This window comes from Varanus komodoensis, unplaced genomic scaffold (genome assembly GCF_004798865.1).
Source record: "Varanus komodoensis strain SLA01 unplaced genomic scaffold, ASM479886v1 scaffold127, whole genome shotgun sequence".
Taxonomy (NCBI): domain Eukaryota; kingdom Metazoa; phylum Chordata; class Lepidosauria; order Squamata; family Varanidae; genus Varanus; species Varanus komodoensis.
The window spans coordinates 478,991-506,970 of NW_025335366.1; the positions used below are offsets into that span (position 1 = coordinate 478,991).

Here is a 27,980-nt window from a genome sequence, read left to right on the forward strand (position 1 = left end):
CACCAGGAGAAGCGCAGCCTTGGGGCAGGGCCCATGGGGGAGAAGGACCACGGCCTCCCCAAAGGTACGTGAGTGGCGTTGCTTCCCGGACTGGGCTGAACAGCAGTGGGGTCGGCCAGAATTAACGAGGGATTCATGGTGAGGGATTCCGAAGTCATGCCTGGCTTGACCGGCTCCTTGCAGCATCAAGCCCTATCGTCTCTGTTCTGCAGTTCTGGGGTGCTTTGTGTGGGTGGCTGACTCAAATAGAGGCACCCCAAGATATGTTGCTGCCTGAAGCAAAGGTGGCAGCTGGTTCTATCCTGCGCACAAAGCCGGTTGGAAGGACAGATGCCTTAGTCTTCAGCACTGACTGTCAGGCACTGTCCTTCACTGCACTTGACTTGGGAGGCAAAGAGAAGAACAGAAGCAGGGCGAGTCAGCAGGGGGCCTCCCGGGCCATCTAGTCTGACCCCCGGCTCCAGCCGGCTCCGCTCACGACAGGCCCACCATGTGCATGTCCAGCCTCTCCTTCACCGACGGGGCCTCGACCACCTCCCGTGGAGGCCCATCCCATACCCTTGGGGGCTCAGGGTAACAGGCCTGTCTCCTGGTACCTTGCTGCCGTCCCGCAGAATCTGCCGCCTGGGGCAGCTGTCTCACTCTGTCTCCTGGGAGGGCTGGCCCTGAACCGCTGGAACTCGGAGGGTGGAAAAGGGGCTTCTGTGTGGAGACCCCTGTTCTGCTGATCATTCCCAACGCGCCCAGAAGCAGCTCGGAAGGGTTCCCTCATGGCCCAGCTCACCTTTTCTGGTTAAGCGTTTCAGGGCCAGGCGAGACAATATATCAGCCTTTCCCAGCCTGGGACCCTCCAGACATGTTGGAAGGCCACTCCTGCCATTCTCAGCTGGCCAGTGGGAGTTACGGGAGTTGCAGTCCAACACATCTGAAAGGTACCAGGCGTGTGTGTGTGTGAATGAGTGACACAAAGACGCTCTTCCCATGGGATTCATGGTACAGAAGGAGATGGCTTTTCTTTTCTGCTTTTAACCCTTTGCCTCTACTCTGTCTGTCTGGTGAAAATCCCCCAACCCAGCCAGCCAGCCACCGTTTGCCTTGCGGGGAAGCTGGGTCTCCAGGGCCCACATACAGAGGCCAGGGAGCGTGTTGGCTGTGCCCCCCCCCCCCAGTGCTGGCAGCTCCCCCCTGGCAGCTCCAGGCATTGCAGGAAGAACTCACCCTGCACCTGGCTGTCTGAGGCCCCTCGCCTGTTAGCCAGGGATGCACGGCCAGGAGCCGGCCCTGCGTGGGCATGGACCGCAGCACCTCACCCCCCCGGTGCAGCCGGGGGCATTGTTTCCATGTGGCACCTGCATGCGTCGAGGTGCCCGTCGTTCTTACGGGGCCTCTGGAGTGCCCGGTCAGCATCTCCGCTCTGCTCCCGGGCAGGACCTTCCCATCCAGCCCAAAGGCTGACCCCCTCCCCCCGTCTTCCTTCTTTCCTTCCTCCCCATCTCGGCTCCAGGCGCCGGCTGCCAAGGGGTGAACGAATCTGCCCAGCGGGTCCATGCCGTGCGTGAGCTCTACCGCTGGATCCTGCAAGTGCCGGATCAGGACCTTGCCATGACCTTCCAGGAGGTGAGGAGCTGTCCCGCCTCCATGGCCTCAGGCGGCCTTGCCTGCTCCCTTGGCTGGAGCAGAAGGATTTCTTGCGGTGTTCTTCACTGGTGCCGGGAACCTGGACCTTCTCCATCATGGCCTCAGCTCTGGCATCGTGCTGCAGGGCAGGGTGGGTGGCCTGTGGCCCTGCAGAGTGCAGTTTCTATCATCCCCACCTGGGGGAAGTCTGGCTAGTTCGGAATGGTCCGAAGCTGCCGGCCACTGAGTCGGCTGCTTGCTCCATCCACTCCAGTACTGTTGGCACGGACTGGCAGCAGCAGCTCCTGGGGTCCCGGCAGGAGTCCCAGGCTGGCTTCCCAGGGCCCTCTGCGGGCAAAGCAGTGCCTCAACCGCTGCGCAGTGACCTTCTCCAGCAATACCTTGAGGGCCCCGTGCAGTCAGCCCTGGGAGGGAGCAGTCCCCATGGCATACAGGGAAGCGTCTCCTCAGTGTGGCCCCCAGCCCTGCCTGGCAGCAGCTCGACTGGTCCTCCATGGCAAGGCATGTGACAGCCCTAAAAAGCACACTAGAGCACAATATCAGCTGCTGGAGAAGTTTTGCTGCTTTAACTTGTGTGGCCTGTTGCAGTTGTTTAAATCTGGTTTTAAAGTCGGCCTTTAAACAGATGCAGTGAAATCTTAAGAGGTTTTTATTGTCGACTGTAATTTATGTGTATCTTCCGTGCTGTTGTAAACCTCCAAGAGAGTTTCTGCTATTGGGCGGTACAGAAATGCATTTACTGATGCTGATGAAGTTGTGGGCCAGCTCAGCCCTGAGCGCTCGGCTGCCAGTGTGGATGGACAGGCACTCTGCACATGCTTCAGTGTACTGCATTATTGCTTCTGATTAAGTCCTGTGGGGCACTGCATCGTGCTGGTTCCAGGTTTGGGGAGCACTTGGGCAAGAGGATGTCGGTAGACCGTCCTCCTGGCATGAGCCTTCCTCTTTCCCTCCTCAGTGCTAGGACTTCTGGGACCAAGGGCACCATTCTCAAGAGAGAGACAAGGCCCCAGTGGATGGGCTCAAATGTTCCCCAAATGTTGGCCCCATTGAGCCCAAATGTTCTGAGGCTCACAGGAAGCTCCAGAACACAGACTGGGAACAGCGGAAATGTGGGGCTTGGACAAAACCAGCTCCTCTTAAGGGTAGTCGGGAAGCCCCTTTCCCAGGACACGTCCTCCCCCTCACCTCCCTGAGGCCGGGGACTCTGGGACTCTCGCCATGCCTTGCTGTTCTCCTCTTCCCTCAGATCCTCGTGGACTTGGGCTCCAAGAACGCCAAGGGACTCTACCAGGCCAGGGTCCGCGTCACCGTGGGACCCAAAGTGGCAGCCTTCACGGGGCTGGTCGGCCTGGAGAACGAGTCGCTCTATCGCAGCATGCCTGGACTCGTGGCCCTCGCTCTGGAGAGCCTGAAGACCTAAGCTGGTCCGGCGGGTGGGAGCCGTGGGGCTCCCTGCTCAGCCAGAGACTGAAAGCAGAGCAGCTGTCCTAGGCCTGCCGGGAGGCTGCGGAAATGCCAGCTGTGATGTGCTGCTGCCCAAACAGGCAGGTCCCAGGTGCCAGGACTGAAGGCAGCCAGGGCACCTCACCTGGCCGCAAAGTGCTCAGGGCAGGGGTGGGGAACCTCTGTGCCACGGGCCGAAGCTGGCCCGTGGAGGCTCCCATCCGGCCCACGGAGACTTGGGTTCCCTCTGCCGTTCTGGCCTCTCCTCCCCAAGCTGTGACTCAGAGGTCTACCCCGGGTTGTGCGTCTGGGAGAAATGTCTGGAAAGGGCTGCTTGGCCTTGAAAGGCTGACAGAGGGTCCTGCTTTGAATGTGGACTAATAGGTAGGAATTCCACCGTTGAGAAACGTGTCTGCCGGCCAATCCATGGTTCAGGTCATGGACAGCTATGTAATGGGAAATATTTATTTGTACAAAGAAAAGTTTATTCTATTTTTGTGCGTCAATAAAGCTCTATTTTGTGGCAAGGGTGTTGGAATTGCTCGAACAACTCTCCAAACAGCAAAACGTCTCTCCATGAGGCATTTATTGGGTTCATGTGACCTTCTCACTCATGGAAATTTGTAGGGCCTTTCATTATTTCTTCTTCGGGAGCCTCTTGAGTGTTTTCTACCCCTTTTAAGCATGAAATTTTAAATTGTGACAAATCGGAATGAAAACCGTGGGAGAAGTCATAAATCCAGGGAAGTGTGCTTATACTTCATGCCATCTTGTGGCTGGTGAACAGAATATATGGAAAGGCAGAGCCATGCAAGCCCTGGGTAGGCAGAGCTTGGAAAGGACCGTTCTTCCTCCCTTGGTGAAAGGCCCGTGATGACCGGTGTCTGTCGGAAGCCAAGCAGGACAGGTGTGTACCATCCAGAACTGCAAAATGGACCAGTGCTCCCTCCGTCCCATGTGGCTGATGCACCTGTGCAGGGGAACGCCTGTGCATGGACCTCACAGGTGTTGTGAGGATAAAAATGGGGGATGGGGGAGGAAACTGTGTACTTTACCTTGTACTCTTTAGAGTAAAGCTGGGATAAAAATGGAAGACCTGGATTTCCTTTGGATTGGCAACTCCATGCAAAAGAAGCAGTGTCTGACACACGAGGAGCATTCCAGCGGATGAAAGTTTTGCACTGGCGAAGCGGGAGTCCTCCTTGCGTGGAAATGTCCTTAGCCAGCCGCTGCCTCTGAAATTTGAGATGTTTCCAAATGAGGTTTTTTCCTGTGCAATCATTCTGCTCCTGACGCGGAATCTACGAAGGGTTGTGACGGCACTGCCTTCCATCCGTAACCCTCCGGTGTTTCCCCTCCACTTCTTTCACCATCATCTTCCTCCGAAGTGGCCGTGAAGGAGAGGACCGCGGCAGCACGGCCCAGTGACCGATGGTGGAGGAGCAAGAGCTGTCTCTCTGGGCGTGTGCCCATCCTGACCCGCTCACACTGAGCGCATATGCGCTTCGGCTTCCCATTTGCAGGCGCCCAATACCTGTCGGTTCACCTTTCCCGGCCACCCTCTACCTGGCCCCAGGATCAAGATCTGTGGCCTTCCTCTGAATGCTCCCTCCATAGCTGGGGGCAAAGCGTGGAGGAGGAAGCCCCTCAAGCACACCAGTGGCCCCACTGAGTCCCACCGGGCCTCAGCGCTGCTGTCCTTTTGGGGCCAGGGAGCACCCCACAATGGCAAGACATTTAAAGGGGACCCCAGCCGTTTTAACGGGCCTGGGTGTGTGCTTTGGGTGCCTCAGACAAGGCCAGGCTCCCTGGGGAAGACCGTCAGGGCAGGGAAGGCTGGAGGCGGTGGGGGCCCACCTATGAGATAGATGATTCCATCCAGGAAGTCACAGCCTTGAGTTTGCAGGACATTTTGGAGGATGTGCATTCCTGTGGCCACCAGAAGTTGGAGAAGACCTGACGGCATGCAAGAACAGCAACCTATTGTGTTTCGTTGTGTTTAGGAAGTGCGGTGCAGTGCCCAGAAAACTGTGGCTGTTTGGTGGGAGGGGAGGGCAATCTGCACCGGGTATGAAGCCCTGGCACCACCGGCCTTCCCTGGGGTGCTGCAGCAGCGGCTGCGCTAGCAGAGGCGGACGGTTGTGGCTTCGCCCAGGCAGATACACGCCCAACCCAGGCAGCTGCGCAAGGTTGCTTGAAGGCTTCGCTGCATCCAGTGAAGGGCTCTTCCAGGCACCGCGAAGCTGGGGTTGTTCCCGACTAGTCCTGTACAAACGCACGGCTCGGCTCGGCTCGGCTCCGCTCCCGTGACGGGCGCGCTGCGTTTCCCAGACCACCCAAGTCCTTTCCGCGCACGGGCCTGGCTTCCCGGTGGTTTGGCTCCTGCCGCCTTTGTCTCCCTGCGCTGAAAGGCAGCGCGAGCCCCGTGCTCTGCCGGCAGCAGCTGTGCGGCCTCATGGCCTGTTGCCCGGAGATCGTTTCCACTGGGTCAGGAAGCGACTGTCAGCGGCGTTGATGGATGGGGCAGGCTGAGCGCCGCGTCGAGCGGGCGGATGGGGCGCTCCGGAGACGCAGCGGCAGCCGGGTGACCCGGCTCCCACCCCGGAAAGCGGCATTTCAGAGCTCGGCCGCCGCATGCCCCTGCCGCCCCAGCCCCCGTTCGCGGCGCGAGGAGCCTGCGTGCCCGGCATGCCAAGGGGCCGGAGGAAAAGCCCCCTGTGCCGCACGGTGGCACAGCCTCCGACAGTCCCGAATGTGGCGGGGGAGAGAAAGCATCGGGGTGTGGAAGGTCTGTGTCCTCCTTGTAGTGCTTTGGCAGACAACATCAGAGGGCAGGGAAAAATTAGGGGGCAGCCCCCTGCCCCTCCGGCCGCCGGCTGTGGGGAGCTGGAGTCTGCCAGCTCCTCGCCCTTCATGTGCCCACTGGACTGTCCGCAGGCGGAAGGCAGAGATCGGGTTGCTGCCTCCCGCTCTGGCTGCTACCCCCCCCCCCCCGGCACAGCTGCCGCTGTCCATCCAGCGTCCCAGCCCAGACTTCCGATCCCTGGCACGCGCGCGCACATGCACAGGGAGGTGGCCGGGGAGAGCTGGCGGGGCGCGGCGAGGATGGTGCTGTGGCTTGCTCTGCTGGGGGCCCTGAGCCTGTCAGGTGAGGATGCACCCGGTGGCCCCCCAGCACGGGCCCGGCGGGGGCGCCCAGGCACTGCTGCGGCCGGCTCTGCTCTGGGCTGCGGGAGGCTGTTCCAGGAGCAGAAGGAGCGGGGCCTGCCATGGGGCGATCGGCTCCGGAGGCGGCGGGGAAGGGGGGGACTGGGGTCTGGGCGCCACTGCCCGGCTGGATGCACCCGGTGGCCTCTTCTTTTCCTCTCCCCTGCATGTTCCCGGGTGGTGCTCAGTGGGTGGGCTCAAAGGCAGCCTGGCCGAGCTCTTGGGGGGCCGTGTCCCAGGAGGGCCCACTGCCCCCTCCCCTGTCTTGCACCTCCTCTTCCTCATGGCCACCTGCTTGCTTGCCTGGCCTCTCACTGCGGCTCAGGCAAGGGAGGGAAGCGTGGGGGGGGGGGGGGGCTGCAGCCAGCCTGAAAAGCCAGCGAGGGGCAACCAGAGGTGGAGGAGAACCAGTTGTGGCTGATGACTGTGGGGTGAGGAGGGGGACTTGACTTGTGGGGGGATCAAAGGCATCTTCCCAAGGACCCCCAAAGCCTGGAGCTGGCTCTGTGGGGCTTATGGGACCTGTTGCCCAAAACATCTGGAGAGAGGCAGGTGGCTGTAAAGCAGGACCAGGCCCCCGCTAACCGAAGGGCTGTGCCCCAGTCTGGAGAGGCGCTCAAGGGCTGCAGGCTAGCAGTGGGAGGGGTCACAAGCACATGAGGCAGGTGGAAAAAGCCTGCAGGTCGCAGCTTAAAGCTCTTATTGGACTGACGATTCCGCAGTCGTGAATCGGGGCTCGGCTGGGGAAGGGGCATTTGCTGAGCAAAACACCCGGAGGGCCCCAGGTGGCCTGCCCTGGCCCAGATGGGTGCAGGGCCTGCTTCGGTGGTGGGGCCCCCTGAGCTGAGCGCCGGGCTCTGGCCTGCCTCCAGGGAGCCATGGCACAGGGGGCCCTTCCACGCACGCCACTTGCACACGCTGCCGAAAAAGCTCGCCTTCCTCTTGGCTCAGCGCGCCTGACCTCCAGAGGATTAGAAGGTGACCAGATCCTGGGGAGGAGCCCAGGCCCTGCCTCCCTTCCTCCTGGTGAGCAGAGGAAGAGCCCAGTTGTCCAGACACCTCTGCCCGCAGGGTCACTATTCGTCATGTGGACTGATGCTAGCAAAGCACCATGCGCCTCTGATGGGCAGGATCCGGAAGGCCCAGAATCCCCCACTGGGCTGCACTGCTGCGTACGGAGAGCCTGCTCTGCAGAAGCTATGCATGCCATGTTGCCCTTCGGCCAGGCGCCCCATCACTGGGAGTCCAGCTCAAACTGGATTGGTTAAGCAGGCCCTGCAGTTGCTTGACGGGCTCAGAAATACAGGTGACAACCTAGATTCAGGCTGGGCATCAGGAGAAGCTTCCTCCCTGGCAGAGCAACACGACAGTGGAACCAGCTGCCTGGAGAGGTGGGGAGCTTTCCCACACTGGAGACATTCAAGAAGAAACTGGGCAGCCCTCTGAGTGGGATGGTGTGAACTGGTGTCCTGCGACCACAGGGGGGTGGACTTGATGGCCTTCATGGCTCCTTCTAACTCTACTATTCTACGGTCCGGTGTGGGAGATCCAGGTTCCGTTCCTCACTCAGCCATAGAGCTCACACAGGGAGCTGGGCCAGTCACAGACTCTCAGCCCAACCTACCTCACAGGGTTCCTCTGAAGATAAAACAGAAAGGAGGAGCCTTGATTTCCTTGCAAGAAGTAATGGTGGGATCTCAGTGCAACAGCAAACGAGGAATGCCTCAGATCTAAGGGGCGGCAGCCACTTCTCTCCACCTCCCCACCAGCTTTCCCTTCACAATCCAGCCTTCCACAGGTCTTCTGAAAGATGCCCAGGTGCCCACCTGCCCTGCTTGGCTCCTGGCTGCAGGGTCTCCCCAGTGCTGCCTCCGGGTGATCAAACATTTGTAGCACCGGCTCTCCGGGAGGCGCTTGGCCACATCAGCCTCCAGGGGTGATCTGGAAGGCCCCACATCTCCCTCTCTCTCCCCCCAGGCACCCTGGCTGTGAACATGGAGGAGCAGCTCATCAAGTACCTTTTCGAGGAGAAGGGCTACAACAAGAACCTGCGCCCCGTGGCTTCCAAGGACGAGAGCATCACCATCTACCTGGCACTGACCCTCTCCAACCTGGTGTCTCTGGTGAGTTCTCCCCAGGCCTCTGGGATCAGGGGGCAGCCAGTTGCCCCCTGGCTGAACCGTGCCCCAGTAATCCCTGACCATTCAGCATCCTGGCTGGGGCTTAGGGGAACTGGCTGTGCTGAGAGGCCGGGCACTCAGCTTTGCCAGCTTCCCCAGGGTCCGTGTGGTGGGATTCCAAAGGGGAGACACCGGGAAGAGGCGATGGGAGAGCAGGAGCATCAAGGGGGACCTTGCAGCTCCATCCAGGATGTTGCAGGCAGCTTCCCAGGCTGACCCTGAGAGCAGACCTGCTTTGGGAGAGACGGGAGGGACCCAGGAGAGCCGGTGCCTTGCCTTGTCCCTGGCCCTGGGAGAGGCAAGACACTCAGCCAGAGGGTTTGTGTAGCTCTTGCCAGCTCGCTCTCCCCTTGGGAGCCACTGAAAGGGAAGGCTTGCGGAAAAGTCTCCGGTTTGGGCTCAGCGCTTTGTACATGAGTGGGAGCTATCCTTCAGCTTGCCTGAGGGCATTTAGAGTTGCACTGCCCTGTTCATTAATTAATTGATTAGTTCATTCATTCATTCATTTATCAAAAGCTTTTCTAACTTGTTCACTACAAGCATCTCAGGGCAGCTTACAAAAGGTGAGTCGAATAAAGCAAACGAGGGCCAGTTGCAAAGCGCCAGCAAAGATCTGTACGGTAAAAGGACTCCGGTGTTTTGGAGCCTGGGGCAGGAAAGGAAGGGCTTGGCTCATGGCACCAGCCCTGATGGCCATGTGCAACCTCCGCTATCAGAGGCAGGACACCTGTGCGCCCCAGCTGCCGGGGAACATGGGTGGGAGGGTGCTTGCTTCATTCTTGGTCTGATCCAGCTTGGGCGCCTCTCATGTCCTCATGGCTTCTGTGCTGTGAAGGGCAAAAGAATCCACAACCCAAACAGCATCGTTCCCGCCCTGACAGGTAGCGCTGGGCTCGTTCCCCCGAAGGGCTCTGCTGGCCCTAAAACAGCCCTCTGCACCCCGGTGGCCCCCCAGCGTGTGGGACTGAATGCCCAGCATTCCTCACCCCCCAGCACGGCCGTTGGCTGCATTGCAAGAAGGCGCCCGTGACGTTTTCCCAGCGTGGCAAAACCGCCGCTGCTCCCCATGTCTTTGCAGGTGGGGCTGTCCCAAAACGGCAACGCCTTTGCTCGCCGGTGATAGATGTGAAAGGATGATTTGAAACGAGGGAGTAGAAAAATTTAAAAGGGTAGCCAAGAAAAGTACTTAGCCCAAAGGAGAGGAGGGGCCAAGATCAGATAGCACAAGGTACGGGGAAACAGGCACCACATAGGCAGGAGCGCCAAATACTTCCTGATTGTTTATTGCCGAGCTGGGCAGAACAAAAGGAGCCCATTGTTGCCCACGGGGAGCAGGGCTGGATGGGGAAGAAGGGCCGGTGGTGGGGCAGCGCGGAGCAGGCGGGCGGAAAGGGTGCAACGCTCAGTGCCCTATTAGCCAATTAGGGGAAAGGGGAAGGGAAGAGGTGCCCGGAGCAGCGTTCAGAAGGGGGTGTGAACATGTGCTCCGGTGAACAGACAAATGGGGAGGAAACCATTCTTTTCCGTTCCCTTCATTGCAATAAAGTTTTAAAAAGAACTCTGCATGCCTGGAATATTTTTCCCTTCCAACAGAAAGGGAAGAGTGATCATAACAATGTGGATCCCTGTAGAAGATCCTCTTTTCAAAAGTGCTGGAATTTTGACAGCCAGCTGTCAACCTTGTTTCCTTAAAACAGAGGAAGCTCATACTTTTACATATTCCTGAGCACCTGGAGTCTTGGGAACAAGTGGAAAGTGAGAGCACCCTGAGGACAGTGAGGTCTCTTCTCCTTCCAAGAAGTGGGTACAAATCCCAGCGCATGAACATATGCTGCGGTGAACAGAAAAATGGGAAGGAAACCATTCTTTTCTCTTCCCCTCATTGCAATAAAATTTTAAAAAGAACTCTCTGCATGGCTGGAATATTTTTCCCTTCCGACAGAAAGGAAAGAGTGATCATAACACCAGCAAGGTGCATTGGGAGCAGACTGCTTGTCTGCACATCGGTTTGTGCTCCCTGACCCTCCGGAAGCGCCGTTCTGTCTGGTGGGGGGGGGGGGGGGGTGTGCTTGCATGTTTTGTTTTTTTGCAAAAATACTGGGGTTTCTTTGCGGCGGGGGGGGGGGACTGGGGATCAGCAGAGAGGCAAAGTGTTGCAAAAACAGCTGCACTTTATTTATTAATTTATTAAAAGCTTTTCTATCTCGTCCCTGACAGAACATCTCAGGACAGCTTACAATAAATAAGTAGAATAAAACAAACCCCAAGCATCTGATCATTAATATATTAAAACCCCAGTTAAAATCAATTAAACATTAAAATAATGGGAAAATAAAAAGGGGTTTGCCTGATGCTGAAAAGAATATAACGTCAGCGTCAGGCATCCCTCTCTGGGGAGCGTATCCCATAGTCGGGGCGCCACCACAGAGAAGGCCCTTCCCTGGGAGCTCTCCCTCCTAACCTCCTTCAAGGAGGGCTCCTGGAGCAGGGCCCCCGATCTCAAGGGGCAGGGGGCGCATAGGGGAGAAGGCGCTCCTTCAGGGAACCAACTTTGCGCCTGGTTGCACTAATTCCAAGACACCAAAGTCCCTTGATGTGCGGCCTCCCTTTCCACAAGTCATGCTTCTGACACACATGATGCCAGTGAGGAATTGCTGATTGATTGATTGACTGATTGCACTTACTTATTATATTTCTATATTGCCCAATTGCAGGACCTCTTCGGGAAGTTCACAGAAGTCTGATGTTCTGCTACTACTGAGACTCTGCCTTTGAAAACTTCCTTGTTCTGATTCTTCTTTTGTGTTTCACAGAAAGAAGCTGATGAAACCCTGACGACCAATGTCTGGATTGAGCATGTGAGTAGAATAAATCGTGTCAGTTCCAGCTTTCCCGCATCCCAGGGAGCAGCAAGGCATGCTGGGGCAGAAGAGGCCAAGGTCGGCTCCCACGCTGAGTGTCCGCATGCCATGGGTCCGATAACGGTATCGCAGGGCCGAAGCAGCAGATTGAGAGGGGTGGAGAAGGTGAGGTGGGAAGTTACCCCCTTCCAGTTCATTTCAGACCTTCTCCCAGAATGCTCTGTTTTCTTTATTTAAAACATCAAGTTTCTATTTGCTCATGGTAGCATGCAGTGCCGTAAATCTCACTGATTGCTTCCAAAGAATGAGTGCAATTAAGGGCACGATCCTTGTCGCACCCCACACAGTGCGACTTGGGTCCTCTATTCTGGTTCTTCGGCCATGACTTGCCCTGCTGCAAGCCCAAGATTCTGAGGGTTCTTATGGAAGGTACCTTGCATGGACACCTTCCTCATCCTCTTCCTCATCCCGGCTCCCACTTGCTGGCTCGACAGGCCAGAAAACAGTCAGCAAATCGACACCGGGACTTCTGCACCGCGTCCTCTCCAGGACCGTTTCCCGGGCCAGAGCAGGAGAGGGGCTGCAGTGGTGGGAGCCAGGGGCAGGTCTTGGGGGGCTTTGGTCCATGGGGCCTGCTGGGCTGCAGGTGCTTGGCCTTGGCCCCAGCTTCGTGCCACACTGCCCCTTCCCACCACGTTTCTGACCGTGGGTCAGATGCACCAGCCCTTCTGATGCAGAGAAGAGAAGGAAGGGCCTTGGGAGCAGTCAAGGCGAGAGCAGCCATTAGTTCGGTAAAGCCAGGGGTTGGTTTTTAGAGAGCGGAGGCACATCTGGGGCATGGAAGGTGCCTTGCCGTGCATGCGGATGGAGCCCTCCCGCTGCAGGGGGCAGAGTGTCCGAAGAGCACATATTCTTGGCTTCCCACAGGGGTGGACAGATTACCGGTTGACATGGAACAAGTCAGAATTCGGGGGCATCACGGTGCTCCGCCTCCCGCCGGACATGCTGTGGCTGCCAGAAATTGTTCTGGAGAACAAGTAAGCATTTGCCAGGGCACTGCTGGAGCCACTGTTCATCCTCTTCTTTATACAATAAATAAATATTTATTCATTGTATTTATGTCCCACCTTTCTCCCGTTGTGGCTGCACGTGGTTCCCAGGGGTCTCCCCGCCAAGCTCAGACCAGCCCCAGGCCTGCTTCGCTTCAACGTGGTGGAAGCCAGATGTGCCCTCAGACATACCCTGGGCTTCTTGGGCTCAGCTTGCCCTTCAGTCAAGGGGGGCCAGTGTGGAGAGGACCAGCAAACACCCCCTGAGGAGGGGGCAGGAGAGGGTGGGACGAACCCTCTCTGCGTTGTGTGTATGTGTGTGCTTGCCCTGGTTTTTATGCAGTGCTATTGTGCTGCAGTTTCTGCGTTCAGTTTCGTGGCAGATTGAGATGGGAGCTTTAGGCAAAGATTGCCTCGCCTCTTTTTCTGCTGCACAGCCCCTAGGTGGCGCAGTGGTCAGGTGAAATACTGCAAATGCACAAGGGAAAGACACGCTTTCTTTTTCTTTCACAATTAAATGCCACATTTTCCCTGCTGTTAAAAACAAACACACACACACACACACACACACACACACACACACACTTGCTGAAAATGCTGCTTTGGCACAGAAGTGAAACTGGAAGCTCACAGTTTCATTTAAAGAACCCCAAAAACCCATAAATCTGAGCCTTCTAAATTTCTGAACTTGATTGAAATGCATTATGGCTACAAAATTTAAAATGTACAGTCATGTTTCATGCATGCTTTTAGCTGTTTTAAACTCTGCCTTGGTGTGTCAGGACGGATAAGATCTGGCTGCATTCTCCAGCAAGAGCAGAGGGTCTTTCAGAGCAGGGCTGGAGTGGGAAACCTATTCCTCAATAAAGTAGTACTGCAGCTCCCATCAGCCCAGGTAGCTTGGCCAGGGATCATGGGTGTTGGAGTACAACAACATCTGGAAGGCCACAGGTTCCAAGCCAGTTGGATGGCTCTCTTGGGTGGAATGAGGCTTGATTGAGAAGCGACTTCCCCTTTCATCTGTAGGACTTTCTTTCCCTGCCCAGCAACGATGGAGAATTTGAGATCACCTACAGTGCCAATATACTTCTGTATGACTCTGGCAGCGTGTACTGGCTGCCTCCCGCCATCTTCCGCAGCGCCTGTCCCATCAACGTCAACTTCTTCCCCTTCGACTGGCAGAACTGCTCCTTGAAGTTCAGGTAAGGAACAGCAAGCCCTTCTGCTTGTTCCTGGTGTGCGTGTGTGTGCGTGCAAGCTGCCCCCCTAGAGTTCCAGCAGCCACAGAGGTCTCCCTGGGGTGGGCTAGCAGGTTGCGCTGGCTACCTCAAGATCCCAAAATCCCACTGTAGTTCAATGGGACTTAAAGGACACCGAAGGTATGGAGGTTCTCAAGATCTTGTGATCTCTTCATTGGCAGGATGCGACGGAGGCTGGGCTGGGAGTGAGGGCGAACAGGAGAGGAAACAGACGAAATGTGGGAGCAACGTTTCCAGGCATTCTTGCTGAATTCTAACAATAACAGCTTGATGGTGTATTTCCAAAAAGCAGGGAGGCGGGCTCATCCACCATTTGTGGCTTTCTTATTCCCAGCAGACAGATCCAGATGAAACCCAAAACCACCCAGCAGCTGGCAGAGCCCGATTTGAATGTCTGCAGACATCTCCCTTCCATTTGCACATTCATGGTGCATTCCGGATTCCTTCCTAGTGCTAGTCTGGGGGAGCACCACACGATCCTCTCCCATGGCCCCTCCCATTCGTTGCAAGCATTTCTGCAGCATTTTTAAAAGATTAAGATTGCGGTTGCCTGTGAATGACAACATAAAACCCTGGTGGAGTTGCACAGTTCTTCTGCACCAGAGCACTGCATTGTAGTTGTGTGGTTGAAGTGCAGAGAATGAAAAGTCCCGGGAAAGGCAATTCCCACAATAAAGAACCTGAAAACAGAACTTCAGTAGGGGACGGGTTGAGTCTCCCACAGAAACATCCTTCAGCTTAAGATTACCTGGCCATGAGGCAAGTCCTTTTGCCCACCCCAGCACCACCTGCTTGTAACACCTGACGAAGTGATCCAAAGGTCTCAAAACAGGAACACTTCGGGGTGTCCCTTTGAGTTGGTTTAACACAGGCACAATGTTCATCGCGATCTGGAAGTAGTTTCTGCAGGCGTCTGGCTGAGAGGAAGGGAGCGGCGGGGGGGGGGTTCTCTGTGGGAGGAACAAATCCAATGTTGGGGAAGATTTGGTGGGTGGGGGGACTTCATTCCAGTGGTGGGTGCAGTTAAAGGGGCCTATCAATATACTTGATATGCCAAGCTGCTTTAGGTTTCAGCCCTACAGAAGGCAGGGAACCAAGGAAAAGCTGGAATACCATCAAATGGTCAGGGAAAGAGAATGGGAATTTGTTTGTTTGTTTGTTTGTTTGTTTGTTTAAAACTTTTGTATACCGCCACTGTCCCATCCCAAACATCTCAGGATGGTTCACGACAACAATAAAATAGAATAAAGATAAAAGTTGCACAGCATCTGGCATTAGGTGTAAAACCACAGATTAAAACAAATTAGCAATTAAAATAGTGGGAGAATAAAAAGATTTCCGCCTGGTGCCGAAAGGAAAGAAGCATTAGTGCCAGGTGAAGCTCTCTGGGGAGCGTGTTCCACAGTCGGGGCGCCACCACAGAGAAGGCCCTCTTCCAGGTACCCTCCTAATCTTTTTCAAGGAGTGCTCCTGGAAGAGAGCCTCTGCCTCAGATCTCAAGGGGTGGGAGGGCACATAGGAAGAAGGCACTCCTTCAGGTATCCAGGACCCAAGAATTGTGTGTGTGTGGCGGGGGGGGGTGTTGTATAGCCTTCAGGGGCACCCTGGGGTAGATGAATCTTGGTTAAGAAGCTGAGGAGTCACTCCAGGGCCATATGTGAGCTAGGTAACCATATGTGAAGCTGGATTAACACGATGTCCCTGGATCATGGCTGTTGAACCTTGGCCCATCAGCCGTAAGGTTGTCTTAACTGAATGAAACGGCAGCGGTTTGTATACATTTGGTGCCTCCAGTAAATGTGCCGGTCATGGAGGTGCTGAAGATGGTGCTGGGGCGACCTTGCCTTGGAGCAGAGGTAGCCTAGAAACACAGAAGCAGAGTGAGTCAGAAGGGGTCTCCCAGGCCATCTAGTCTGACCCCCGGCTCCAACTGGCTCCACTCACAACATGCCCACCATGTAACAGCTGTCGGTGCACCCCTTTCCCAGCTCTCTGATGTACAACGCCAATGAGATCAACATGGAGCTCATGACCAAAACCGATGACAAGACCAAGAAGAACTACCTGGCCCAGTGGATCATCATTGACCCGGCCGGCTTCACCGGTAGCGAGGGGCTCCATCGGGGCTTGCAGGGCTGGGAGGGCAGCTGTGGCTTTTCAGGGGGCCTTGGGAGGAAGGAAGAGCCTCATCCTCCACTGTTGGGGTCCCCTTGTTCCCCCGACAGCAGTTGAGCTTCCCGGGAGTGCTCAGGTTGAGGCCCTGCCTTTCCACTGTCCCTCTTTCTGCCCTGACCTTGGCTGGGGGGGTGGGGGGCTTTGAGGGGCCCTTGGTTGAGGCCAGCTGCCCTTGCTCCTCGCTCGTTCTTGTCCTCATCTCTGCTCCCTCCTGCTCACCTGAGCAGCCGACAGATGGGGAGGCCACAGTCCCAGCGGCTGGCGCCTCTCCCCACCCCTACCACGGCTGGCTGGAGCAGGGAGCAGACGAGCGAGGGGGCATCCTGGGGGATCAGAGCAGCAGGTCCTCTTGGAGGCAGCCAGGGGGGTGGTGCGGCCATTCTGGAGGTCCTGGAAGGGCATCATCCTGCAGGGGTGAAAGGAGAACGCCTCGAATTACCGTATTTTTCCATGTATAAGATGCTACTTTTTCTTTAAAACGTTTACTTAAAAATGAAGGTGCGTCTTATACATGGGGGCCCACAGGCGTGCTGTGGGGGCTGGAGACGGGCGTGCTGGAGTGGGTGGCGGGCACGTGCGGGCAGGGGGTGGTGAAGCAGCATGCGTGTGATGGCAGCTTGTTTGCTGGAGATGGGTGGGCGAAGTGGGGGGCGTCCTATACATGGGGGCGTCTCACAGATGGAAAAATGCAGTATTTCTACCAGGAAGGATGGCTTCTGGGTGTTTTCCCCCCGGTGGAAATGATGCAGCTCCTACCCTAGCCCCCCCCCCTTGCTCCAAGCGCCCCGGGCACGCAAAGGGGGGGTGTGGAGGTGGGTGCCTGCAGGCGCCAGGTCTCGTCCTCGCCGCCCACTCGGTTCTGGACTCCGGGGTGTTTAAACCATGGGGCTTGCTTTTGCAGGGGAAGCCTTCCAAGAATGCAAGAAAAGCCCTGCTGGATCGGACCCGAGGTCCATCCCGACAAGTGCTCCATACACACAGGGGCAAAGCGGGGGTTGCCCAAGCGGGATGGGGGCAGGACCTCCCCCTGCCCAGCTCCTCAGCAACTGGGCTGTGCCGGCAGGCCGCCTCTGGTCAAGGAGGGAGGCCGTGGCCAGCGGCGCCGGCAGCCACTGCTCGCCTCCTCCCCCTTGAATCTTCTGATCCCCTTTAAATCCATCCAGACTGGTGGCCAGCACCGCTTTCTGTGGCGGCAGATTCCATAATGTCACTGTCTGCTGTGTGAAGGAGTCCTTGCATCGACCTGCCCTAAACCTCCCACCCATCAGCTTCCTGGGACGACCCCGGTTTGAGTGTTATGGGAGAGGGAGAAAAATGCCCCCCCCCCGTTTCCCCACACTGTGCCTTGTTCTGAACACCTCTATCTCGTCTCCCCTTCCTCGCCTTCTCTCTAAGCTGCACAGTCCCCGTTAGCACCCTTGGGGAGCGGCTGTAACGCCCTCATCCCTTCAGGGCTCTTCTCTGCTCTTTTCCTATCTCTGCAGTGCCCTTTTCCAGGGGCAGCAACAGAGCTGCATACACTCTTCCAGGGGTGCCCACGCCAACAATTTGCACGAGGCGGGGATGACTTTGGCCGCTTTGTTTTCGGTTCCTTGCTTGATTGTGCCCGATCTGGAGTTTGCAGCCCTTCCCAAATGGAGGCCCTGCACCTGCCTGGAACTACAACTCCCAGCATGTCCCAGTTGCACGAATTTTGTCGGCAACACAGTAGTGGTGTTGCGGGGGGGGGGGGTCAGGCTCCAACGGACTCCAAGGGTCCCAGATTTCCCCAGATCTTCCGAAGGTGCCCCTCCCTGCTTCAGCTATTGGAGGTTGCTTTACCCCAAGTCTGATTCCCAAATAGGAATCTCCTTTAAAGTTCAGAGTGGATCCCCGAGTGGATCCACTGCCCCCCACAGGTGGTGGATCCACCAGCTATTGCTGAATGGGATCTGAACCGCCACCCATAAAGCCCCTCTTCTGACCCCATGGGGGGGCAGGAAAGTGACCCGGGGGCGGACTGGTGCCCGTGGACACCATGTTGCGTGGCGAGCCATTTGGGGTGGCATCCGCACCCCTCACCGGGCTGTGGGCCTCTCCCCCAACCCACCCACGCCTCCTTCGGCTCCCCTGATCCAGAGAACGGAGAGTGGGAGATCGTGCACAAGCCGGCCCGCAAGAACCTCGACCCGAGCATCCCGCGCGAGAGCAACAAGCACCAGGACATCACCTTCTACCTCATCATCAAGCGCAAGCCCCTCTTCTACATCATCAACATCGTCACCCCCTGTATCCTGATCGCCTTCATGACCATCCTGGTCTTCTATCTGCCGGCTGAGAGTGAGTGAAGGCCTTGCCTGCCTCCGGGGAAGAGCTTTGCACCCCCATCCCGTGCCTTGCCTGGTCCCTGGAGATGATTGCAACGCTCGTCCCTGTGCTCACAGAAACATAGAAGCAGAGCGAGTCAGAAGGGACCTCCCAGGCCATCTAGTCTGACCCCGGCTGCAGCTGGCTGCGCTCACGACATGCCCACCATGTGCATGTCCAGCCTATCCCTGAACACCCTCACTGATGGGGCTTCAACCACCTCCCATGGAAGCTCGTCCCACTGTTAGACCCTCTCCATCCTTGATTCTCAACCCACTGCCCTTTAATGCCATTTTCCACCCAGCTGAATGGTGGGTCATGAAGTGGAGCTACAGATATCTGCCCCATAACCCATCATTCAGCTGGAAGCAAGGCTGAATTGTTGTTGTTGTTGTTGTTATCGTTACCTATCCCCATAGAGGGGATTCCCTTTTGGAGAAGCTCTTGGAAGCCACATTCCACTAGTGGCTGTGGAGCCAAAGACAATTGTGGTGGGGTCCGAAAAACAAAAATAGCCCTTGAATTCAGCACAAAGCTCTCCCTTCCACTGACTGAACCCTGGGAGAAGCATCTCCACTTCTCAGGGTGAGGAAACACTGCCTCAAAGCCAGCCGCCCAAGCCCCACGGGTCGTAGGACAGGTATGGCCAAGAGCTGTAGGAACTGGCCCAGGAACTGGCCGCCTGGGCTGCTCCGGAGGGCCAGATTGGTCCGCGGGCCTCGGGGTTTGGTTTCCTGATCCTTGCACTAAGTGCTGCTTGGCACTGAGGATTTGCAGGGTTCTGGGGGGGGGGTGTCACCTGGTCCCCTGTGCTTTCCTTCCAGGTGGGGAGAAGGTGACCCTGGCCATCTCCATCCTGCTGGCCCAGTCCGTCTTCCTGCTGCTGATCTCCCAGCGCCTTCCAGCGACCTCCTTCGCCATCCCGCTCATCGGCAAGTAAGTCTTTCTCTGCCCAGCATGGGGCTTGGGTTCCGGAGCTGAATGCAGGAAAGGAAGCCGAGCAATCAGAGCAGAAATGAGACAACCAGGGCTGTCTTGCTGGTGGACGGGCCCAGTTTTGGAGAAGGGTTTTCAGGAGACGACACAGCAACCAGGCAATGCAACTCCTGCCTTCTGCAGGTTTTCCTCGGCACGTGGATGTTGTACGGATCACACAGCTAGGTTTCTCTCTGGAACCTGAGATGGGGGTGCTGGACACGGCCTTCCCAGTGGTGGGTCCCTTGCTGTGAATTCACAGCTCTCAGGAGCCTGACTGATCTTTGCCTTGACCTCCCCTTGCCAGTTTAACACTGGCAAACATGCATTTAAGGCAGGGTCTCAAACTCGCGGCCCGCGGGCCAATTGCCAGGACGGATGGGGCATAGGGGAGGGGCCCTGCGGCCTTCAAATTGCCGGCGGGGCCCGGGCCGGCTGCGGGATGAGTGGCCCACCATCACCGCGGTGGTGGGATACTTGATGCAGCCCAGCCTCACCCAGAATCTACTTGCAGCGGCCCCCAGCTCAGTTGAGTTTGAGACCCCTGATTTAAGGTTTGCTTCTCCATAAAGCAGTCCAGAATTATGCTGTGTCTTCTAGTACTTTATTTGTTGATTTAAAACTTGTATATACCATCTGCTTACCGAGGTCTCGGGATGGTCTTCCAATGAAACAGAGTAGACCACACCATCCAAGCTGATTTTCTGTACAAATAAAACCCCACATTAAAATCACACTCAACACTTAAAATAATGGGAAAATAAAAAGGCTTTGGCCTGGTGCCTAAAGGAACAAAGTGTCGGCACCAGGCAAACCTCTCTGGGAAGTGTATTCCACAGCTGGGGTGCCACTGCAGAGAAGGCCCTTCTCTGGGTAGCCACCCTCCTCATCTCCTTCAAGGAGGGCTCCGAAGAAGGACCTCCGTACCAGATCTTAAGGGGCAGGCAGGCACATATGGAAGGAGGTGCTCCTTCAGATATCCAGGTCCTAAGCCTTTGGGGGCTTTATCGGTCATCACCAGCACCCTAAATTGGGCCCGGACTTCACTTGGTAGCCAGTGTAGACAATAGAGGACCGACGTTACATGTGAACACCTGCCGGTCCCCATTAACATCCTGGCTGCCCTGTCCTGAACCAACTGAAGTATCCGGACCGTCTTCAAGGGCAGCCCCACGTAATTTCTCTTCTAATTTCATTTCTCTTCTTCGTTGCTGGATGGTTTGTAAAAATAATTTGAGATTCCCCTTCCTGCCAATTATTTCACTGGCTATTTCAATGGGGCAGAGCAGAACCCGTTGAACAGGCCAGTGGGACACCTGAGCACTTCAAACGTGCTTCATGCTCCGCAGGTACCTCCTCTTTGTCATGCTCCTGGTGACCGCGGTTGGGGTGGCCTGCGTCGTGGAACTCAACATCCACTTCCGCACACCGAGCACCCACATCCTGTCCGACTGGACCAAAGAGGTGAGTCGGGAGGGCTGGACAACGGGGGGAGAATTCCCCATTCTAAAGAACGGTACTAAAAGGCATTTCCAGAAAACAGAACCCTCTGTCCCTGTTTTTGATGACTTGAATGTTGGCAAATGCAACCCTGGGGCCTTGTTTGTGCAAACTGATCCAGAAGATTGTCTTGATAAATCCCTGAAGAGGCATCACCCCTTAAGAACCCCTCCAAAGTACATCTGCCAATCCATGTTGCCCAATAGGAGAAGAAAACTGGGAAGCTGCCCCTATTCGAGGTCAAAATATTTGACCGTCTGGCCCAGGGAGTTTTGGATCGCAGCTCCCATAAACTGTGGTGAATGGTCAGGGTTGTCAAGACCCAGAAATGCAAGCACTCCAAAAGTGTGCAGTCAGAAGAAATTAAATTTTATTCAGACATACAGGATATGTGCTTGTAGGTATAGAGAATTTAGCTGCATAAGATGCTTCCAGAAGGTTTCAGTCCCACAGACAGTTGTGAGTCACATAACACTTAGAATTCTTATTACACAGAAGTGACTGTGAAACGTAAAAGAGAGAAAAAGAGTCAGAATAGACGGGAAACTACATAAGAAAATGCACCAAGGAGGAGAAAACTGGACTAGGAATATTGTTGCTTCTTTAACGAGCTGTCAGTCAGGGAACTACTGTAGCTGGGCAATACGTTTCCTTCTTAACAGGTTGTCAATCAGAATTAGCTAAATTGGCAACCTTGTACCTTCCCTAACAAGATCAAATGTCCATCATGTCACTTTCAGGGTATTGTTGTAAATTTCAGACTTTCTGCGGCAATTATGGTGGTGCTTTGGCTCAGCTGCTACTGATGGGACTTGTAGTCTGATGCCTCTGGAGGGTGCTGGGATGGCAAAAGCTGGCAAACCAAAGTAGAACCAAAGCTCCTCACATGTGCCAAGCTAGAGCAGAAGGCTCCCCCGAGGGACGGATCCAGACCCTCCTGCAGAGAAAGGGCACAGTCCAGGACCGCTGTATATATCAGGAGATGTGGTGTGGACTAGGAACCTGGGCGATCTGGGTACACAAAGCTTGCTGCATGACAGGGGGGGCCATCCCTCTCCTTCAGCCTAACCAACTCACAGCGTTTATATTATTATATTTATTATGTTTATTTCATGTATATACTGCCTCACTAGCCCAGAGGGCTCTCCGAGTGGTTTACAAGATTAAAACCCCAATACAAAGACTAAAATACCCAATTAAAACATAAAAACCCCTAAAACAACCCTTAAAAGATGACAAACAGCAGCAACTCCATATAAGCCTACAATCTAGCAGCAGCAATACAATATTACAATAGAAATATATAATTTTTCCGATTCCAAGATGGCGTCGGAACGAGACGGATGTAATTAATGGAGCTCTGTTATCACGCCGGTATTACTCGGCAGCAAGTCGTGGGAGACTCATCTAAGCCCTGTACGGGCGAAGACAGATTGCCTGGGCATGCTTTTGGCTTGATGTGAGATGGCAATCTCATATCTGCTGAGAGCAATTCAGGTACTTCTCAACCGAGTAACACAGGGGGTGGTTTCAGCCCCTTCAAGTTCTCGACATCTTAGAAGATTAGCTTAGGATTTTTATTAGCCGGATAAGCATTGGAACTGCTGAGTAAATATTTTTTACTTCTTTCGCAATATTACCTGTGGAAAAGCTGCATTTGTTTATAATTTGGCATTAAGAAAAGAAAAACCCTCCGGATGCTTAGACGGCGACTAAGATGAGAGAGTGCTGAGGCTTTTGGCCAAGTTGAAGCCGAAGAAAAAGACTTTTTCCTCTAACCTCTCTAAGGGTATAAAATTAGTTTAAATTTTTAAGGTGCAATTACGTGATAGAAGTTCAAAGCTTTCACCGACCATTTTGGATATCTGTTTGGACTTCCACCAAGATCAACTGGACACTCGCCAGGATATTTTTCACATTGTCGGATGCTTTCTTCTTTAATGTGATGACTGTTTGGGTGAGCATTCCTGTTTTCCTTTTGCAATACTACTTGTGGAAAAACTATATCTGTTGTTAATTGGCATAAAAAAAAGGAGAAAAGAGGAAGGATATAAGAATCTCCATTTCCTCTCCTGTGTTTTTGGGACCTCTGCCAAAGTATTTGGCATCTTGCCAACCTTCTGACTGCTAGTGATCTTGAGAAAAGAAAAGTGGGACTGATCTTGGCTGCCACTTTGTGGCTATTGAAATTATTGCAACGATGGAAGAGCTGAAGAGATTTTTTTTGGAAATAAAAGGATCGTTAACAACTTTACAAATATCCCAAGAGGTGATGTTGAGACAACAGGAAATCTTCTCAATTGTACAAAAAAAGTGCAAAAGAAATGCAGCAAGTATATGAAAAATTTGAAACTGTGGATAAAAAGAAACGAATTTGGCCACTAAAGGAAGGAATATTTTTTTTGAAGGATGGATGAATCCTGAATTAACTAAAATTGATTCTGAGGAAGAAGAAACAGTGAAGGTTGATTTGCAGCAAAAAACACAGCCATTGGGAATAAATACTGACCTACAACAAATGCTACAATCACTGAAGATAAAGCAAGAAATAGTGAAGATTGAAATACACACTTTGAAGTGGGTTGATTTTCAACAAATAACACCAAGCGAGATATATTAAAGATTGAAAGGAGCTGGACTCTTATAAGGAGTTAATTGTATGTGATTAAGTGAAGTGTAAGCTAGATGAAACTTTAATAAATTAGCTTAAAGAAAATTTGTTTAAAAGATATCATAGATAATTGTTGTCATCAAATAGATTAGATAAGATGTCCTTAAAGATGCTAAATGGATGTTAGACATGTGAACATAAATTGGGTTAAAAGTCTTTAGTTCTTTTTTAAGCTTGGAACTTTTCTTCTCTTTCACTTTCCTTTTTAGTGGATATTAGACTGGAATACTAGTAAGCAAAAATTGTATTTGATCGTATTTGCAACTATTATATTGAGGAGTTTATCTGTTTAATATTAGAAAAATGAAAAGATCTGGAATTGTGTAGAGTTGGTTAGATTGAAACTACTATCGAAGAAGAAAGACGATATTGACTTTTATCAAATTCGGAGAGTCTTTCTTTTAATATTGGTCAAGGAAAACGGGACTCTGTAAGAAATGGATGGACTGATCTTACCACAGAAGGAGAAAGAAGATAGTGACTTCTATCAAATTTGGAACCTTTTTTTTATTGGCTGGAGAAACAGGACTTGGTTTAGATCTAAAAATGTTTTTTAAGATTCCATAAATGGATCTGAATATGATTACAGAATGTTAAAAGATATGCGGTAAGGGGCTGACTCAGTAGTTCTGATGTTTGTGATGATCGATGTTTTTTGTACTGTTTTAAAATTTAATTAAAAAGTACTGCAAAAAAATAAATATATATAATTTTTCCCACCATTAATTTTTAAAATATCTGGCGATTAAACATGTCGTCGCGAGGATATACTGGAGCAGTGACAACCACTCTGGGTTCCCCACAAGAGGAAAAGGGCAGGATATACGGGCAATGCTATAATAGCAATGCAGAGGGTGCCAAAAATGTACACATGTGTTAAGAAAGTAAAAAACTGCATTAAAATTGTAATACTCAACATACACCAATAACAAAAGATGACTACAAGTCACTTTCGACTTCTGCAGTTACAAGAGGTGCTCAGAGTGGTTGCCATCAGATACCACTTCAAAATGGTCTTGCGCTGCCCGGTGATAACAGAGCTTCCGCCATTGACTTTGGCTGTCCTACCTGTCACACACACATTCGTTTGATTAATGCCATCTTCTGAGCGAGTGTCATACCACCCATTGCGGTCATAATTCAATTCAACTTCAAAAAATAATACAGAGATAACATCCCTTAAAATTTATTAATTTAACACTTTTATATGCCGTCCTCTATGCGTGGCATCTCAGGATGGCTTACAAATACTAAAGTCAAAAATGGAAAAACAATTAATACAGATATAAAACAATATTCAGCCAATACAAATAAATTCAATCAAGAGGGAGCGATTAAAACTATTAAAATACTAATTTTTAAAATAGCACTTAAATAAAAGGTATTAAAATTAAAAATGGGTATACATTTTGGGGCACCCCCAGTATATCATGAGTGCGTTGATGGCCAGGTCAGCCCAAGGAAGGGTGCCATTTTCTGGCCACACGGGGCATGTCTCTTCCCGTCTGGTCCCACTGCGAGCCCCGGCACCATTCCCATTTCCAGCGCTCGGAGCTTCTTCCCAGCAGCGGCCGCCTCGCCGCCGGGGCCTGCCGAACCCACCCGTGCTGTTTCTTCTCCCGTCCCCTCAGCTCTTCCTGGAGACCCTCCCTCGCCTCCTGCACATGTCCCGGCCCGCCGAGCTGGAACCCGAGCAGAGGGACAGGCTGCTGCGCCGGCGCAGCAGCTCCATCGGCTACATCGTCAAGGCCGAGGAGTACTTCAACGTCAAGTCCCGCAGCGACCTCATGTTCGAGAAGCAGTCGAAGAGGCACGGCCTGGCCAGCCGGGTCACGCCTGCACGTGAGGATTCCTCGGCGGGGGCCTGCGTGGTGGCGGGGCTCAGAGTTCTGGGCTCTGGGGCTGCCCTGGGGCGTTGGGTGGCTTGAGGCCCCTGCAGGTCCCTGCTCAGAGCTTTCCTCCCGCCGTCCTCTAGGGCCAGCCCCCCACGATGACGACGACGACGACACGCAGGAGCAGATCTACCGTGAGCTCAAGCCGGCGATCACAGGAGCCAACTTCATCGTCAAGCACATGCGGGACAAGAACGACTATGACGAGGTGCGCGTGTGAGGGCGCATGGAGGCAGCCTGGGCTCCACAGACGCCTCGCTGGAAGCTCAGCGATCGAGCCCATGGCATGCTTTTAAAGCGGGGTCCTCACACTTCCACCGGGGGCCAGTTGGAAGCCGCCAGTGCTGGGCATGGTGCCGGCCTTGCGCGGGGACCGGTGCTGGGGCAGGGCCGGCGCGTGTGGGCACACGCACTGAGGCAGGGGTGGGGCGCGTGGCACAGCAAGGCGAGCTGGGGGCGGGCACGCACCGCGAGGCAGGCGCATGAGGCCGTGGCTTGCTTGCTTGCTTGCTTGGAGATAGTTTTCTCCGAGCAAGCAAACCGCTGCCTCCCCGTGCGCGGAGCGAGGTGGGTGGCGGCGGGTGGGCGCATGGGTGCAAGTGCACATGTGCGGCGGGTCCAAATGGGCATGGCGGGCCAGATTCAGCCCCCGGGCTGTAGTTTGAGGACCCATTTTTTAAAGGGTTGTTTCTGCTTCAAGCAGTACAGCCGAGTCAACCTTCCCCAACCTGGTTGGGGGTTTATGGACACTGTAGTCCAACACTGGCAGGTAGGAGAAGGTCGATGCAGGTCATGTTAGAGCCTGGCCTTCAGGGTCTCCTGGGAGGAGGGCTTTCGGCAGCCCCATTTATCGCGTCAGCTGCGAAACACACAAGGGACGCCCCTCTCTTCCCGCAACGCTCTTCCAGCTTTACCGCTGACACTCCTGGTGTGTTAGGAAAACCACAACACTGTGAGCACTAACCCTGCTGCTCCTGATTTTAAATGACACGGATACATCTGGGCAGACTTCAAGAATCCCGCAGCCCTCGTCTCCTGCTGCTGCCTGGACGGTAATTTTCAGGGGGCCCGGACTGCAGGATCCACCCACCAGTGGCCTGTTAGCTGCGACCAGACGTCCGCCCCTCAGGCATGTGCGCAGCCGTCCCCGCCGGGACGCAGAAGATGCCGTTGCCGGTCCAAGCTCTTTTCCACGTGCAACACAGCTGAGCTGCGAAGCTTGCATCAAGTGGCAGGGGGCTACCGATGCTTTTCAGGACCACCGCTGCATCCCTCCATTCATTGCATGCAGGTTTCAATTGGATGGTTCTGCAGGCAGCTAGTTGTTGTTGTCGCCGTTGCTGCGGTTGTGTGCCACCCAGTTGCTTCCAGCTTAGGGTGACCCTGCACACGAAAGCCCTCCAACACGCCCTGTTCTTGGCAGCCCTGCTCAGCTCTTGCAAGTCCAAGGCTGTGGCTTCCTTGATGGGGTCCATCCGTCTCATCGCTGGTCTTCCTCCTCCTCCCCTTCGGCCTTCGACTTGCCCTGCCACGCTCGCCTCCTTCAGATTCTGGCCTTCTCACGACGTGTGCAGAGCAGGACAGCCTCAGCTTTGCAATTTTTGCTTCCAGGGAAAGCTCAGGCCCTGCTTGCTTGTCTTTCTGTCAGTCCAGGAGGAAACTTAGACACCTTGAAAGGGTGTCCCCCTCAAAGGAAAAACCTTACACATTGCCACGCCGATAATCTGACTGCCATGAGGGGTGGGCCGGAGAGCGCCTGCTTCCGTGTGGTGCGGCGGTCCCAAGAGCATGTCACTGCTGTAGCTGGAATGCTGCGGGTGGTTCTTCTGGCAGGGAGAGGGGAAGAGTCCTCTGCTGCGGCTTGTTCTTTGGCCAACGTGTTGGGCCGAGCTGGTTGTCCAGTTGCCCTATGGCTGGGGCGCAGGCTCACTGTGGTCCTACAGCAGAATGGATCTCCCTGGTGCTGTGCTTCTGGAGCAGCCACGCCGCTCCCTTCCTCCCCTGAAGAAAGAAAGGAGAGGAAAGGGAAGCCATGGGTCGCTTCCGGCTCCCCTCCAATGGCCGCAGCATTCCGGAATGGTCCGTTAATTCCTCTTCCCCTGTTGTGGAGAGGATTAGTCCAGAGGTTGAGCATGTCCAGGGGTTGTTGGGCAGCATCTCCCATCTTCCCTCACTATTGGCTATGTCAGTGCACACTGATGGGCATTGTAGTCCATCAGCATCCAGAGGGCTACATGTTCCTCACCAGCAGGTTAATGACCGGATTCGATGTTGTAACCTGGCCAGTTGCTTTCTTCTCTCCTCTGCAAGGACATCCTTTTCCCATTTCCAAATCTCTCTTGCCTCTTCTCTCCCCTCAGCTCTGGCGGGCCACGCGGACAGACCACAGCACACTCACGCATGTGCCCCATGTTGAGCAGGGCGGCCACAACCTGACACGCCTGCTCTCTGGGTGGGCTCTGCTCCGACTGCTAGGCTGAGCCAGGGACGGGGAAGGGTCAGCCGGGGGGACTGGGCAGCTGGTGCGCCTGGAGGGCAAGGCTGGGAGGTCTCCTGCCCGCCTCCAAGCCTGTGATTTCAATGCACCTTCGCTTGCAGGAAAAGGAAAACTGGAACCGCATCGCCCGCACGGTGGACCGCCTCTGCCTTTTCCTGGTCACTCCGATCCTGAGCCTTGGCACCTTCTGGATCTTCTTGATGGGTGCCTACAACCACCCGCCACCCCTTCCCTTCGAGGGGGACCCTTTTGACTACGACGAGCACAAAAAGTGCTTCCTGTAA

At 54.4% G+C, this 27,980-nt stretch overlaps 1 protein-coding gene across 1 annotated transcript; it reads left to right on the plus strand.

Annotated features, from left to right (window-relative positions):
• CHRND (cholinergic receptor nicotinic delta subunit) lies at window positions 1–27,980 on the plus strand. The gene is made up of 12 exons (XM_044422439.1): window positions 1–64; window positions 8,269–8,414; window positions 11,285–11,329; window positions 12,260–12,369; window positions 13,428–13,583; window positions 15,629–15,744; window positions 17,934–18,134; window positions 18,986–19,097; window positions 20,486–20,600; window positions 24,939–25,149; window positions 25,283–25,407; window positions 27,798–27,980. The coding sequence occupies exons 1-12, from the start codon at window positions 34–36 to the stop codon at window positions 27,978–27,980; spliced, it is 1,551 nt and encodes a 516-aa protein (XP_044278374.1). The 5' UTR covers window positions 1–33.

Coding starts and splice junctions, on each gene's coding strand:
- CHRND (XM_044422439.1), top strand. CDS start 34: ATGGGGGAGAAGGACCACGGCCTCCCCAAAG. Junction 18,135..18,985: donor CTTCTATCTGCCGGCTGAGA/GTGAGTGAAGGC, acceptor CTTTCCTTCCAG/GTGGGGAGAAGGTGACCCTG. Junction 25,150..25,282: donor CAGCCGGGTCACGCCTGCAC/GTGAGGATTCCT, acceptor GCCGTCCTCTAG/GGCCAGCCCCCCACGATGAC.